This window comes from Xiphophorus maculatus, chromosome 3 (assembly GCF_002775205.1).
Source record: "Xiphophorus maculatus strain JP 163 A chromosome 3, X_maculatus-5.0-male, whole genome shotgun sequence".
NCBI lineage: Eukaryota > Metazoa > Chordata > Actinopteri > Cyprinodontiformes > Poeciliidae > Xiphophorus > Xiphophorus maculatus.
The window spans coordinates 28,315,253-28,329,966 of NC_036445.1; the positions used below are offsets into that span (position 1 = coordinate 28,315,253).

The following is a 14,714-nucleotide window of genomic DNA, read 5'->3' on the forward strand; positions in this document are numbered from 1 at the left end:
GCACGATGTGACAAACGCAATTAGGCCTTTTAGCCGCAGATTATTTATTTCCCCTCGCAAAGCCACTGAAAATTTAATTAGCACGTACTTTAAGCAATATGTAGAGTTACAGGGGTGCAGAGACAGAGGGCACGCCGAGGTGGGGTACCATCGACTGCAGTGTGTGTGCTGTGAATACTGAATCAGCATCCACGCAAACAAGTTGGGAGGAAGAAACCCACATGTTACGGTGGAAATTGGGTGAGCATTCAGAACTTGAACAAACGATTTCAGCAAATCGATAAACGCCGCATTCCAAAATGGACGACAGGTGCATCTTTCTGGCTCTCCGTCGTTCTGGAGAGGAGAGAAAATAACTGCCAGCACCAGAAGGCCAAAATAGACTTTTTCCAAAGAAGAGGAGGAGAGAGCCTTCCATGTTTTAAAAGGCAAGCATTTGCATTAGGGCTGGCATTCACTATCCACCCCCCACCCCAAACCTCTTCCTCAAATACACACACACACACGCGCACCCCCCCTCATACACCCACACGCACGCAGACCGGCCAGCCAGCCCATGTGGCGTAGGGCCGGAGCCATGTTGGAGGAACCACTGAGGCGAGCGGCGGTGGAGCGCCACTCTCCCAGGAAAAAGAAAAAAAGCTTGCCGCCATTGGCTCTGCGCCGTTCACCTGCCCCCACCGAGGCATGATGGGAAGAGGGTGGGGAGGGGGACACGGGCCACGAGGCCACAGCTGGAGAAGAGTCAGGGGTGCAGGGGGGCTGAGAGGGAGGGAGAGTTAGCTAGGCCGTCCTGTCACGAGGGGTCTTCTGGTCCCATTAGCAGGGCTTGGTCAGGACGGACCCCCACCCCCCCACACACACACCCCGACCAGCCTGCCGCCGCAGCGGGGGCCGCAGTAAACACATGTCGACTGGCCACAACCAGGACACAGGCAAGCACTTACCCGCAGAGAGGGAAAGCTAATAGAGATCTCAGTGGGACAAACCTGTCCAAATAAAGAATAAAAGCCGAGCGGAGAGCAGCCAGTCAGGGCTGAGCTTTAATAGTCTACGCCGCTTTGCTGCGGGATGAGGAGAAGCCGACGTCTAACGAGGGACAGCGGTTTGGTACACTGAAGGAATGTCGGCGTTGTCTGTTTTGAATGCTGACAGCACTGCCTAAACTTACTAGAATATGCTGAAAACCATTTTATTTCTCTTAGGGTGGGGGGGGAAAATGGACGTTTTTATAGAACTGAAAACATCTTATTAAAAGAGATATGGAACGAATACATTTCTAATTGAAATACTCTGATTTTGAAGCATCCCAGAGCAGAAATAGCTGCTAATTCACATTTGTTTCCCCATCCCCCCCCCCACACCTCTTATAAAATGATTACAACAGCATTACCAGGCAAACATCCCTCAGCCGGAGAAACGTCTTTCCGTTTCAAAGCAAAAACATTTCATTTTATCCTTGTGTGAAATAAAAAAAACGCTTACTCAGTCACATCTCTGCGCCGTTTGGGTCAAAACTGTTTGTTCTAATGTCCTCAAACGACTCCTAATTGAGAGGCTGGGTGACATTGTTCTGTGCAGCCGCTCTGAATGTATACAGTAGAGAGAGAGAGAGAGAGAGAGAGAGAGAGAGAGCAGTGCGCCAGGCTCCCCTGGGACGACTCTTTAATTTGTGCATTCTGACCCACGTGCCATTCGCTCAAGGCCACCATCTCTGGGTAACTGATTGCATCTGCAAAAATAAAACCAAAAACACTTGATACTAAAATCAGTCTGGATACTTTAGTATGAAATGAGAGATATTTGGGATGATGGGAGAAGTCGCTTAATGCAAGATGAATGATGTCTGTTGCCCTGAAATACAGTAAAGTCTGCCATATTTGTGACATTCTGTCTCAAAAAAGTGGGGGTAGAAAAAACATAATTAAACATTTGAGCTCTTATCGGGGGGGGGGGGGGGGTATTTTTAAAATGACAACATTTTCCTTTTTGATCAAAATCTGTTTCTCGCAAGACTAAAAGAATCAGAACCGTGCTCCGGAAGATGTATATGCAGACAGGCGTCTGTGCTGGCCTGCTATGTCTGAAGCATCTCTGCATCATCGCAGCAGGTCAGCCACCGGCCTGCAGCTAGAGCATGAGAAGAGTGCCTCCTACTGGCAGAGAGGACACAATAACACAATCTGTAAGAGCTGTATTGATAAGAGTCAGCTAAATCTAGTTTACTGTGCCATCACTAATAATAATATTATTAATAATAATAATAATAATAATACTTGGCTTATTTGACCTTATATGTGATGCTTGCAGTGGGTTCTAACTGTGAACTGACAGAGCTGTGAGTCATCCTAATGTGTTCATCTCTGCTGATCCAGAAACAATCCAAATATTTACTGGTGTCCATGAGCAGGATTTGTTCAGTGTTTGTCCGATCCACTGTCAGGTGCAGATACAGACATTATCCGCCTCGTTCGGCGACTTGATTTATTTATTTATTTTTTTTTGTTGCCACATTTGGGAAGCCATGGTTGTGTCACGGTGGTGAATTCCTCCTGCGATGCAGCTTTGTTTAAGAACAGGGAGGCGACTGTTTCTGGCGCGCAGCTACTTGATATTCGGAGGTGCGAGCGGCTTGTTCCCATTTGACCAGGAGGAGCCGGAGCTGATTTGAAGACAAGAGGAGTAGAGGTCTTTAATTACAACCCTTCTCTGTGGCTTCAGGCACCACTGGCCTCACTTCACAATTAAGACCAGCAGTTAGTGCAGAGCCAATAGACGGAGATGAGAAATGTAAGTAGCGGTGGAGAGAAAAAAAAGAAAAGAAGAGAAAAAAAAGAAAGAAGGGTCCGCATTAATAATCAACTTCACAAAGGAGATTTGAGTTCCACTCTGAATCTGGAATCACATATTAAAAACTTTCTAAAGTAGAAAATAAAAGCCCAGAAGCACTTTTGTGCGAGAAAACCCAACACATCTTTCGCTCAAGCGGTGCTGGTAAAATTGATGTAGCAGTGTGGTTCAGAGGTTGATTTTAATTGCTGGGTACAATTTCTGAATGTTTGACAGCTCAGGTAAATTAGGTACATTATAACCAAGTACAGTTAGTTCAATAATGTGTTTTATTTGACCTTGATTTAACCAGGAAACATCAGGAAACCAGAGATTGAAAATCTATTCTCCAAGATTGCTCTAGCCAAAACAGTATTGCCAACGTGGGTCTTAAAGACAATTATCTGGGTTGCCTGGTCTGTGTACCTGTCTTCAAAATAAACAAAAAATAAAAATTGGTCCGAGACTAACGAACAAATAGGTAGTGAAAAATGTATACGTTTGGTTGTGGCAATAAGCCCAACTCACAAGGTAAGAAGGACATGCACAATATTGAGATTTTTTGCTGATTACAGCTCTGTAATCGGTTTAGGATAACTGACTCCCAGTCCGGTTTATACATTGTGATTTTATTTCAATTGAATGGTGCTTCCAATGCTACAAAAAGATAGCTTGGAAAATACCCCGAGTTGTGTTTCACAAATCCAGAGCTGTGTTTTAAAGCTTCTCTGTTGAGTGTAGAATAATCAGGCTCAGGTTTGATAAGTCTCCATATTTTAGGTATTTTGATCTTTAGTCTGTTATCTGTTTAGCTTAGCGCTGCCTTGAAACTCCTACAGATGCTAACTTTAGCATTGTTAGCAGCTCTCAGTCAGTCACTGTTTTCTCACAGTACTGATAAAGCGTTTTTATTTTGTCTGTAAGTAAAGATAGTTGCCAAACAAACAATCTAAAAGCTCTAAATGCTTAAGTACTCTTGTGTAAGTACTCTTGATCCAACTGGTGGGTTTTGTAACTTTGTCACACAAAACAACAAAACAGCTTCCTTTCTTTTTATCTTTTATTTTTGGTACTAGTGGCTTTTTTAGACAGGAAATGGGCAGAGAGGGAACGAGTGAAGATATGCAGCAAAGGTCTCAAGTTTGGGAATCGAACCGTCCCAAGACTGCAGACTCTGTATGTACGGGGAGCGCCGACGTCCTGGCACACAGTTTGCTTTCTTACTTCAAAGTAAGAGTCTCCAACATAGAAACAGGGTGTCAGACTTCAAGAACTCATCTTCATATCCAAGCTGTTTTAGCCCAAGCTGTTATTGCTTGGGCTAAAACGCGTAAAACAAGCTAAGCATTAGCATTAGCTCTCTTGCTAAGCTAGCAAACGCTCTCAACCACAATCCTTATGACAATTCGTAGCCTTTACAAAGCTCCTGTAGTCATTAGTAATACAACCCATATAAACATAACAGCCTCTCTGGTCCCTACTGAACACCAAACTAACGTATTTAGTTTTACTCCAAATGTTTATGTGGAATTTGTTAGAATTACACTAGTTCACTAAATGCCTGATTAATTAATTATTTTATTTTTATTTTTTTTTAGAGTTTTGATGACTAATATTTAATACCCTCCAGAATTCATTCTTTTATAGAGCATGATGCAATGAGATAATGCCAACGGGACCATTTTTAGTGCTCCCAGGAGCCCCATTCAACCCTTCCTATAATATGTGGCTGCAGTGCAGGGAGACTGTACTCCAGAGCCATAATGGCCTCAGCCACAGTAATGTGTTTGGACAGATGGGAGAGGCAAGTGCTGATGTGCTTAACTACGCATTTTACAGCTAAACTATTAAAGAGTTGTGCTGTTTACACACCAACATTTGAATACCTGTCTTCAGGCCAGTTTAATTATCCGGGCCCTTCTGTTATTTCTGCTGCTTTGTTGTCTCTCAGCTTTTTTTTTTTTTTTCCTTGCACGAGGCATGAGAGATTTGTTTGCAGCTTCATTAAGATATGGTGTTGGTAGCGGGTTTGCAGGAAGCAAAAATAAATAAATAAATAAATAAATTTTAAAAAATGTGCTGAAGTATCTCGTACTCCATTCTCCCTGCCTTCTCCATGCAAACACAGATACTGTACACATCCATTTTCTTATAAAGTCATTTAATGTGAGAAAATAAATAAATAAATAGAAGAAAAAAAAGAATGCCCTGTGATGCACACTCTTTGAAATCTCTCGGGGCTTTAGGCGAAGGGGAGGAGACACACGCGGCCCCTGGTCCCTCCGATTCATCCTGAGACGTTTGATTAGCTCACGAGTGCTTATGCTGGGGGCCGAGGGGGAGAGAAGGGTTTGCATTATAATTTTGCTTCATGAATTCCTTCATATGTTCATCTTCAGCCGCATGTTCAAATAAACCATTAATCAAAGAGGAAGAGAGGGACGAGGGCATTTAGCCAGCGGAGCCAGCAGTCTCGGGGCCTCGGCGAGCCGGTGGATGTGGTGTGTTGAGAGGCGGTCGGAAGCGACGCTTTTTAATTATCTGGACTACATACAGGATGCCGTTTTTGATTGTTTTAATGAGGCAGCTGGCCTATTGTCTCCCCCTTAATTCCTCCATTGTTTTTAGAATATGTCATAGTTCTTTATTCTTTTATCAGGTGCTCTGCAGGAGGATTTAGACAATAGCCGTCTTTCCAACTGCATTGGCCACTGCACAAAGGCAGCTCACACTGCAGACAGTTAGCAGGCAAAACAAGAGCACTTTCCTTCAGCCATTTCCCCAGTTCCTCAACTTAATGCATTTGGTCGTTTGCTCTAACTCTTGACCCCCCCCCCCCCCCCCCCCCCCCAGACCTCTGGCGGCTCACCTGGATTTCTCAGATTTGAATCACCTGTAACGAAAAGGCAAACAGCCGTGACAAATCTTCCTAAAAGAGCTCCTTTCGCAGGAACGTTTGTTTTTTTTGTCCGTTGCACGGTCGACGCCTCCGCTCAGGCGGATTTCAGCGCTCTGCTTTTTGACGCAACGCCTTGCAAAAGTATTCATGTTTCATCAAAGTTTCATGTTGAACCACGAGCTGCTTTGTGTTGCAGCGGCGCTTCTACGCGACAAACCACAGCGAGGTAGAATTTAAAATGATTCGAAAATGAAAGTCGGACGTTTGTGATGTGCCTGACGCCCTTAAATAAAAGTTCAGCGCAAGTTGAAGTTAATTGGTGTCCGTTGCACATGTGTTGCAAAACTTTGTCAATATTCGGCTGATGTCAGAAAAAAAAAAACACAACATCTTCCGTCTACTACTTCCTGTCGTCGTCTTCTTTGTGGTTTGTGCGAGTGGCAACATCTGGTTGTTGTTTTTGCGACTTGAGTGATGTGGAAAAAGTGTTTCCATTACAGTTTTGCCAAATAGATTAAAAGGAAAAAAATATATAAAGCTGATCCTAGAGCAAAATCTTGTCATGGAAAACTAGTTTTCCCACTAGAAACTACTAGAAAACCCACTAGAAAACTAGTGGGTTTTGTTCTTACTTTGATATTGCTGTGTTTCCATTAAGCAAATTTATTTTTAAAATGTTCAATTGCACAATTATACGGTCAATGGGAACGCAGCTACTCAGTGTGCTAACTTTAATCTCAGTATAAAGCCAGTCATTCGGTGAAGGTCTCCGAGGATTTTTAGAGAACATTAGTGAACAAACGGCGTCGTGAAGATTAATGAACACACCTGATGAAAGATTCAGACTGGAACGATTCTATAAAATCAAGAAAATCACAAACATCCTTGAGCAGTCTATTCATAAGAGGATGCTCTTTTATCTTACTCAAAAGCACCTTTCGTAGCTTGTTTTAGGTCAATAATTCTTGAATATTCATTAAAAAAAATGCTAGCTCCAATGTCAATGTTTTTTCCCCATCTTACTTGAAAGTTACTTGTATGTTTGCATGTCTTACTTCAAATGTTCTAACATATTTGAACTAGCAACTAGAAAAGAAAAATATGTGGTAGTATTTTGTGCTTCTGCAGTGTGCCTTCATTCAGAGGCTCTTATCAGATTTGCTGGGATACTGACTGCTACAGGAGATTCTTTCCTGTCCACAGCCATCAGCATTTTACAACAACTCTGGGGGGGAAAAAAACTGTAATATGAGTTTCAACATCTTATTTCCCTCTGAGATTAATGAAGTGTTGAACTGAATTGATTTGACAGGTCAGGGAGAAAAGGTTGAAAGCAGGGTAGGAACATTTTTTTAAAAGAAAGTCAAAATAAATCCCATTTTCAATTCAATCAAAAATCACCCAGAAAACACTAGTGTAAGGTTGGTGGCAGCATCATGCTGTGTGGATGCTGCTCTTCAGCAGACGGTGCATCTGGTGAGAGTTGATGGCAAATATGATTCTAAATATCAGACAACTCTGGAAGAAAACCCATGAAGAACTCTAAACCTTCCAGATTTTTATTTTTTTTTAAAAGAGTTAAAAAAAAACTTCTATTTTCCACTTTACAATTATACTAGTTTGCTTTGGTCTGGGACATAAAACTCCATAATTATGTCGAAATGATGTAATAAAATTAGCAGCTGTTTCATTTGTAAAGAATGAAGCAGATCTCAGATTTCAGGTTCAGTCTCCTCTTATGTTTTGCGTCTCACCTGTGAGGATGCGGCTGCGGCGCCATCTTTATCCTGCAGACAGGCTGCATAGAAAAATCCTGCTAACCTGAGCGATTGTTTCCCCAGTTCCAGTTCAAACGGTTTTCCTGCCGCCGGAAGCGAGTCACTGCAACGAGCTCAGCGCTGCCTCGGTGAAACTGGGACACTCGGTCCTGAAACTCTCTTCCAGCCTGTTCACACACACGCACACACACACACACTCACACACACTCACACGCGCGCACACAGCAGATGGATGTGCAGCAATCTTGGCCGGAGGGAAAGCATTCGGAGTCCGAGTTTTGTTAAAACGCAGTCCAACTTTTTCATCAGACGTCACGTGAGGACGCCATCTCTGCTTCTGGATTGATCCAAACAAGCACGACTGGTATCTGAGAGTCAGGATCTCGTTCTTGATTCTCTTTGTAAACTAAGAGCATTTGAGAAACTCTGAACTTTTTTTTTATGGCTGCTGCAGCGATATACTCCTCATTGTCAGCGGCAGTTTTGTATCTACCTTGACGGTGACTCGGGCAGACAGTGGAGAGGAGTTTTGTTATTTTAATTAGGAGATAAAAATTCAAAGGGTCTCTCCAGGCGGTGTGTGGTATGACAGAACCAAGGAACGACGAAGCAGAGAGGGCCTGAGAGTGCGCGTGTCGTCGCAGCAGATTGGCCGACAGATATAGGCATCGCTCTTTAATGTGGCGCTGGCACGCGCGCGCGCCGTAGCAGGGAGGAAGCGCGCACGCAGACAGACAGCGTGTTTTTCATAGCGTGTCGCCGCTCTGACGTGTTTGTGCCGCTGTCATTTTCAGGGAGTCACAAGCAGGAAGTCCCGGGAATGTTTTAATCAGGATAACAGACGTTAAATCTGATGCTTTGCGTTTTAATTAATATAAAGGAAGTATTTACCTCAGAGGTTTAACACTGGTTCACACATGATCTATCTGTAGTTGGGTTTTGCGTGGCCAGACTGGGCCGGTAATAGTTTTAAGAAAAAAATTAAAAGAAGTAATTTTGTTTCAAATGTAATTAGGAAATGCTAATCATAAGCTGGTTGTGCTTTGTTGAAAGATAATTCATCTTTGCAATAAGTACATACTGCTTTGGTTTTATCCAAAAGTCCATCATTGTGTTTTTTTAAGTGAACATGACCCAGTCTCATCTTTTCTCTCCTATATGTGAATCTGCATTGTTGACCGCAGTACAAGACTGTGTAACGAGCTGCTTTGAGCTAACTAATAGAAGGGCTTTTAGGTCAAAATAGGTCATTCAGTTAATTAGTGTTAAGCATATTTAACACGTTAACATTTTTAGATTAATCCACATGCATTAGCAGGTTAATGTAGACTGTCCCAATGTTTTATATTAAAGCTGCAGCATGCAACTTTTACAAAAATATGTTTTTTTCCCATATCTATTAAAACTGTCCCCATGTTGTGACAGTATCATATGAGACAAATAATCTGTGGGAAAAAATCAAGCTCCTCTGCTTCCTCCCAGTGCTACTATTGTGTTCTGCAAAAATGCATTGTTCCTGGTCAAAAACAACCAATCAGAGCCAGGAGGACGGTCTTAGTGCTGTCAATCAACCTCGTGTATGTGGTTCTTAATGTCCTAATTATGGAGACAGGAAAATTGTCATCGGTGGCTATGCTAGCTATGCATCGGTGGCTATGTTAGCCTGCCCTGGATTAGCATTCATGGCAGGCTGTCTTGTGGTGAACCAGCTATAGCTTATCAGAAAGCTGGGGAGAGGGGGTGAGCAGGAGAGTGATTGACAGCACTAAGACCCTCCTCCTGGCTCTGATTGGCTATTTCTGACTGAATGGTGGATTTCTGCATTTTGTACTAGGAGCACTGGGAGAAGGCAGAAGAGCTAGATTTTTTTTCCCCACAGATTATCTGTCTTATACCGTCACCACTTAATGATAATGTTAACAAATATATGAAAACATTGTTTTAAAAATAAAACTTACGTACTAATGCTATTTTATTTTACTTTTTTTGTTATGAATTTACTTTTTTTATTGGGTTTTACATTTATGCCCTTCCATGACCTGAATATAATTCTCTTGTAGGGCCAGTGGGGTGGCCAACATTTTTCACAATGGGCCGTTAGCCCCAGCTGCCCCCCCTTTTGGGGTCGCCACTGCTGGTTCACCTTCATCCACTCCGCAGTGCTGTTTTAAACCTGGTGACTCACTGATGTTGTGCAGACATGAGTTATCAGCGCTGCAGACGGGTGGGGGCGCCTCTACAGCCTCCGCCCCTTTCACACCTCTCCTCAGGACTCTCTTTATTCCACACCAGCCAGACCTCACGCCTCGTCCCCTCTCAGCCTGACGCTCCGTCGGTATGTTTGCACATCTTTGAAAGCCAACAGCGCGCTCTAATTAATTGTCCATCCTCCCTCAGAAACAATGTCCTAATTCTGCCATTTAGCGGGAGCGTATCATAGTTTGTTGTTATCTCCGCAGCCAGATTTCTGTAAATAGTCATATTAAAAACTTTAATCTCTTCAATGGGAAAATGAAGTGCAGCTGAAAAGCCTGTCATGTGCTGAGATAAATTTTTATCAGAGCTAAAACCTTCATTCTCTCCTTTTGCCCCCTCAAAGCTCTCGCACACACACACACACACACACACACACACACCCACCCTCCTCTGTCTCTGACTTAATGAATATGTTCAGAAGATTTCAGAGGAATGCTTAATCCCAAAACACAACAATCTAATAATGTGGAGGACCTGTCTCAGTGCTGCAGCTGACAACAACTCTGGGCATCAGTGTTTCCCCAGCTGAGGTCGACGTTGCTCTGAATATGGGCGGCACACTGTAAAAATACTAAATCCTACCAAGGATGTTTGGTCTAGTTTCTAGAGCAAGTATCTCATTGCACTTGAAATAAGACAAAAACTAACATACAAGTACATTTTCAGCAAGATATAGGAGCTTGTGTTAAGTCAATAATTGCTTAATGCTTATTTTTTTAAAAAGGACTAGTTCCACTGGCACATTTCTTCGCTTGTATATTTTTCCCATGTGATGAGTGAAAAAAATCTGTCAGTGGAGCTAGTACTTTTTATCAATATTCATAAATTATTGACTTAAACAAGCTCCTGTATCTTCCTGAAAAGTACATTTTAAGTTGGTTTTAATTCCAGGCGTACTAACATATTTGTACTAAAAAGTAGACCAAAGTACTTGGTAAGATTTTGTGTTTTTGCAGTTCAGTAGTATGGAAACTGCTACAATTTGGCTTTTTTGTGTGTTGAAAATCCTTTGTTTTCATTGGTTTCTTCTAAAGCCATGCTTATTATGGCACATGGTGGTGGCAGCATCATGCTTAGAGAAAGCTCTGCTTTAGCAGGAGTAGGAACCTGGTCGGTTGATGGGAAAAGAATGAAGCTAAATCTTGAGAAAACCTGTTAGAGGCTGCAAAAGACTGCAGTCTGTGGTGGAGGTTTGTTTATACAGGAGCAATTCTGTTCATTCAGTGTAATGCAGAACAAAAAGAAAACTTGTAAATAAAGTAAATTCATCACAATTGCAGTCAGTCCATGTTTACTGTAGCAAACATTAGAAAAACACAATTATTGGTGCGCTGACTATTATTTATAAGGAAGAATAGTTGAAGTTAATAGTTAAAATCCCGGTAGAGTTCAACAAACTCCATGTTTCCTGGGATGCCTCAGAAACAACCACTGGGGGATGCAGACGGTGTCCAATAGTTGCTATGGTAACTTGCTGACCATGAGATACCATTTTTTGACTTTTTTTTTTACCTTCCTGTTCACCATGAATAGTTGTACAGTACATGAGTTCTTATCCAGGATAGAGGTAGTGGAGAAAAGAAATGTGTGACGCCATTTTTATTCCAAAGTGAAACAGAAAATCATGAATTACTAATAAGAAGGAAATTAAAACTCTAATCAACCTGACTTTTCAGGAATACCAGAAACTGTCTCATCTGCTACTGTTAAATTCAATCTTATTTTTCAACCATAAAAATGCCATTTAATGTATTTTTTTCTACCGTCCCATTGTGTGACATCCTGCACAAAGGAGCGTTACCATGGATTCTTCCTTCCAGCAGCTGTTAGACTCTAGAACCGTCACTAAGACACTAAGACACTAAGCCGCCTGTCTGTGTTTCCTCCAGGCGGTCAGCTGTGGTGCACCACCACCAAGAACATGATGGAGGGCGAGGAGCTGGTGGCGTTCGCCGTGGACTTCGACTCGCGCCTGCAGGCCGTCAACCACATGTCTCTGAGCGAGGGCATGTACCCGGCCCGGCTGCTGGACAGCATCCAGCTCCTGCCGCAGCAGGCCGCCATGGCCTCCATCCTGCCCACCGCCATCGTCAACAGTAAGCGCCCGAACGCTTTTCCACTCCCTCCACCTTCTCCGCTCCTCTCTGCACCCGCCTGGTCACCTGCCTTTAACGAGCGGCGGCGTCTCCGGCGGGTCGTAGATTAACCCGGACGAGTCTCTGCGTCACAGATAAGAACCGTCGACCTTGAAGTTTTTTTTTTTGTTTTTTTTGGGGGGGGGGTTCACATAAACACGCGCTGAGGCCCCCGAAGCGAACGTGTTAATTGCGGAACGCTCGCCTCATGCAAATAGTGTGTTTGTTTACTCAGCAGAGGGCTATCTGGGTTCAGCTCGACAGGGAGGCTGCTGGAAGCAGATGGTCCAGTGTTCTTGTTTGCCCTTGAGAAAGGGCTAGCGACCTCGTGCTAGCAGCGCAGCGATAGGCTGCAGCCCAGGATTTGGTGGGAAAAGCCTTTTAATGCAGGCTTTGAGAGTCACCACTGGAGAAGAGGAGTGTTTATGTTCAAGCTTTTTTATTTTTTATCTTCGCACTCAAACTTGTTTGCGTCCTCATATCATGTCCCCCGGTTTGTCCCTCCTCTGTTCAGAAGACATTTTCCCCTGCAAGGCGTGTGGAATCTGGTTCCGGAGCGAGAGGAACCTACAGGCTCATCTGATGTACTACTGCAGCGGGCGACAGCGGGAGACGGAGACGGTGGTGGAGGACGGTGATGGCGGACCCCACCAGACCCCCAGCGTCTGCCCCTTCCCTCAGTGCAACAAGAGCTTCTCTGGAGCCAGGGCCCTGGAGATCCATCTCAGCACCTCGCACAGCGGTGAGCGGCAACGGCACGGCTCCAAAGACATACGGATCTGGGGAAAAGTACTAGCTCCCCGTTATAATTTGTTCAGTTTTTGCTTGTTTTGTCACAAAACTCAACAAACTGAGTGAATAGTGGCAGTTTTAGATGCTGATTTCATTTATCAAAGGAAAGAGCTGCCCAAACCGATGAATTAGCCAAGATCAATCCCATTTTTTGGAAAGGTGAATAAAATTTTACTCACACCTGGAAATGGCCAAACTTTGAAAATCCAAAATTTACAGAAGAGTAACCAGTTTGACAGCATGAAGTAGGCAACAAAATATGAAAAAATGAAAAAATGTGGGAGCGTCAAAACACAAAATCTTACCAAGTATTTTCAGTCAAGTGCAGATATCTTATTGCACTTGAACTAAGACAAGTAACTTTTCAGCAAGATATTGGAGCTTGTTTAAGTCAATAATTCATTAGTGTTGATGAAAAAGTTATAGTTATAAACGAAATAGTCTGCCAGTGTCATGATAACATTTCCTGGATAATGTTACTGCGATAAATGATAATATTCTTGTTCTGAGACCATTTTCAAGTAATAGTAATGGCATAATAACCCAAGACTACATTCTCAGAAATCAATAAACTTCAAATTCTAATAAACATTTAACACTGGAACTGGAAGACATTTTAAATGTCCAAAACAAATAAAACACCAGAAACAACAAATAAAATGAATCATGAAGTTTCTGTAAATACAATTGTCCTTCATAAGAAAAGGCCGGTTGAGACCAAAGCACCAGATCGAAGACTTTTGTTATCTAGTTTTTGCAAGAGAAAAACAATGAATTATGCAAATGGAAATTATTGAGCTCATTTTAATTTAGCAAGCGATTAACTGATTTACTGCTGATTACAACAGGCCAAAGTCGAACAAGACATTTTAACTTACAATATGGAGAAAATGTCTTGTTCCACTGGCAGATGATTTCACTTATAACTTGTACTTTAATCTACTATAATATCATCAATATTAATGAATTAGTTAGTTTTGTGTTATTTACAGTGTACTAAGATATTTGCTCTACAAACTAGACCAAAAATACCTGCTGAGATTTTGTGTTTTTGCAGTGCAGAAGGCGTCTCGTTGGCCTGGGCGTCAAACTAGTTCAACATTTCAGTCAACAGTCAAACATGGTGGTGGCAGTGTGATGGTCTGGACAGGGCCGGACTTACAAGGCAGTGGGTCCCTGGGCTGGAGACGCTTTTGGTGTCCTTTTGACGAAGGAAAGATTTTACTAACGCAAATTACAGTATATTAATTCATACATCAGCAGGTATGAATTCATGTGTGATAGGTTCAATGTCTCCCATAGCCAATATCTCCATGCTGCTCCCAAAAAATCAACTACAACTTTATAATTTTTAAATACTTGAATATTGTTACTGTTCAGAAAAATCTCAAAGTAAATACAACTCACCTAATTTGGGCCTATGAGTTTTAAATATTATAGATTTGCATAAGCACATATTCATTGAAAAAAAAAAGAATAAGAAAGGAAAACATTCAGGCACGCCCCAAAATTTGAGGCCCTGGGCTACTGCCCCTGGAAGCCCTTTATAAAGTCTGGCCCCGGGGTCCGAGCTGCTGTGATGCTTCAGGCAAATAACGAAGCAGAAATGGATTTATAAGGAGCAACTTCACACTGGGATAGGTTGGTTCAACTTTTATCTCTTCAAAAAAAATTTGAAAACTTTTTTTTTAATTATTATTAAAACTTGAGGATTTTTGAGAGATAAAAGAGAAAAAAACAAGATATACATTTTGATTATGTATTTTAAATTTGAAATGAAAATTCTTTAGAAAATTGGACAGTTCTTAACATGAGTATGGAAAAAGTGTCACTTCTTTTAAGGAACATACATATCCGGCTGTCTCTAAGCACAGCTGACAGTTTATTGTGTTAAGAAAAAAAAATCAAGTGAATGGGAATAAGCTTGGCATAAGGCGCGAGCGTTTGATGGCGTCTGCAGTTAACTCTAAAGGAGAAGTGGGAGACGAGATTCTGAGCAATTCTCCTCTTTTATCTCCCTCACAG

The 14,714-nt window shown here is 42.3% G+C and overlaps 1 protein-coding gene across 4 annotated transcripts in view; it reads left to right on the forward strand.

The window, feature by feature from the left end:
* Positions 1 to 14,714, forward strand: part of zfpm2 (zinc finger protein, FOG family member 2) — a 169,040-nt gene that overhangs the window by 150,919 nt on the left and 3,407 nt on the right. For 3 of the 4 annotated variants that reach the window (XM_023330746.1, XM_023330747.1, XM_023330748.1), the window contains exons 6-7: positions 11,652 to 11,858; positions 12,412 to 12,639. In XM_023330746.1, the coding sequence (XP_023186514.1) occupies positions 11,652 to 11,858; positions 12,412 to 12,639 (435 nt within the window). Of the gene's footprint in view, positions 1 to 9,514; positions 9,842 to 11,651; positions 11,859 to 12,411; positions 12,640 to 14,714 lie in introns of those variants that run through there. The other variant, XM_023330749.1, reaches the window with a different exon arrangement.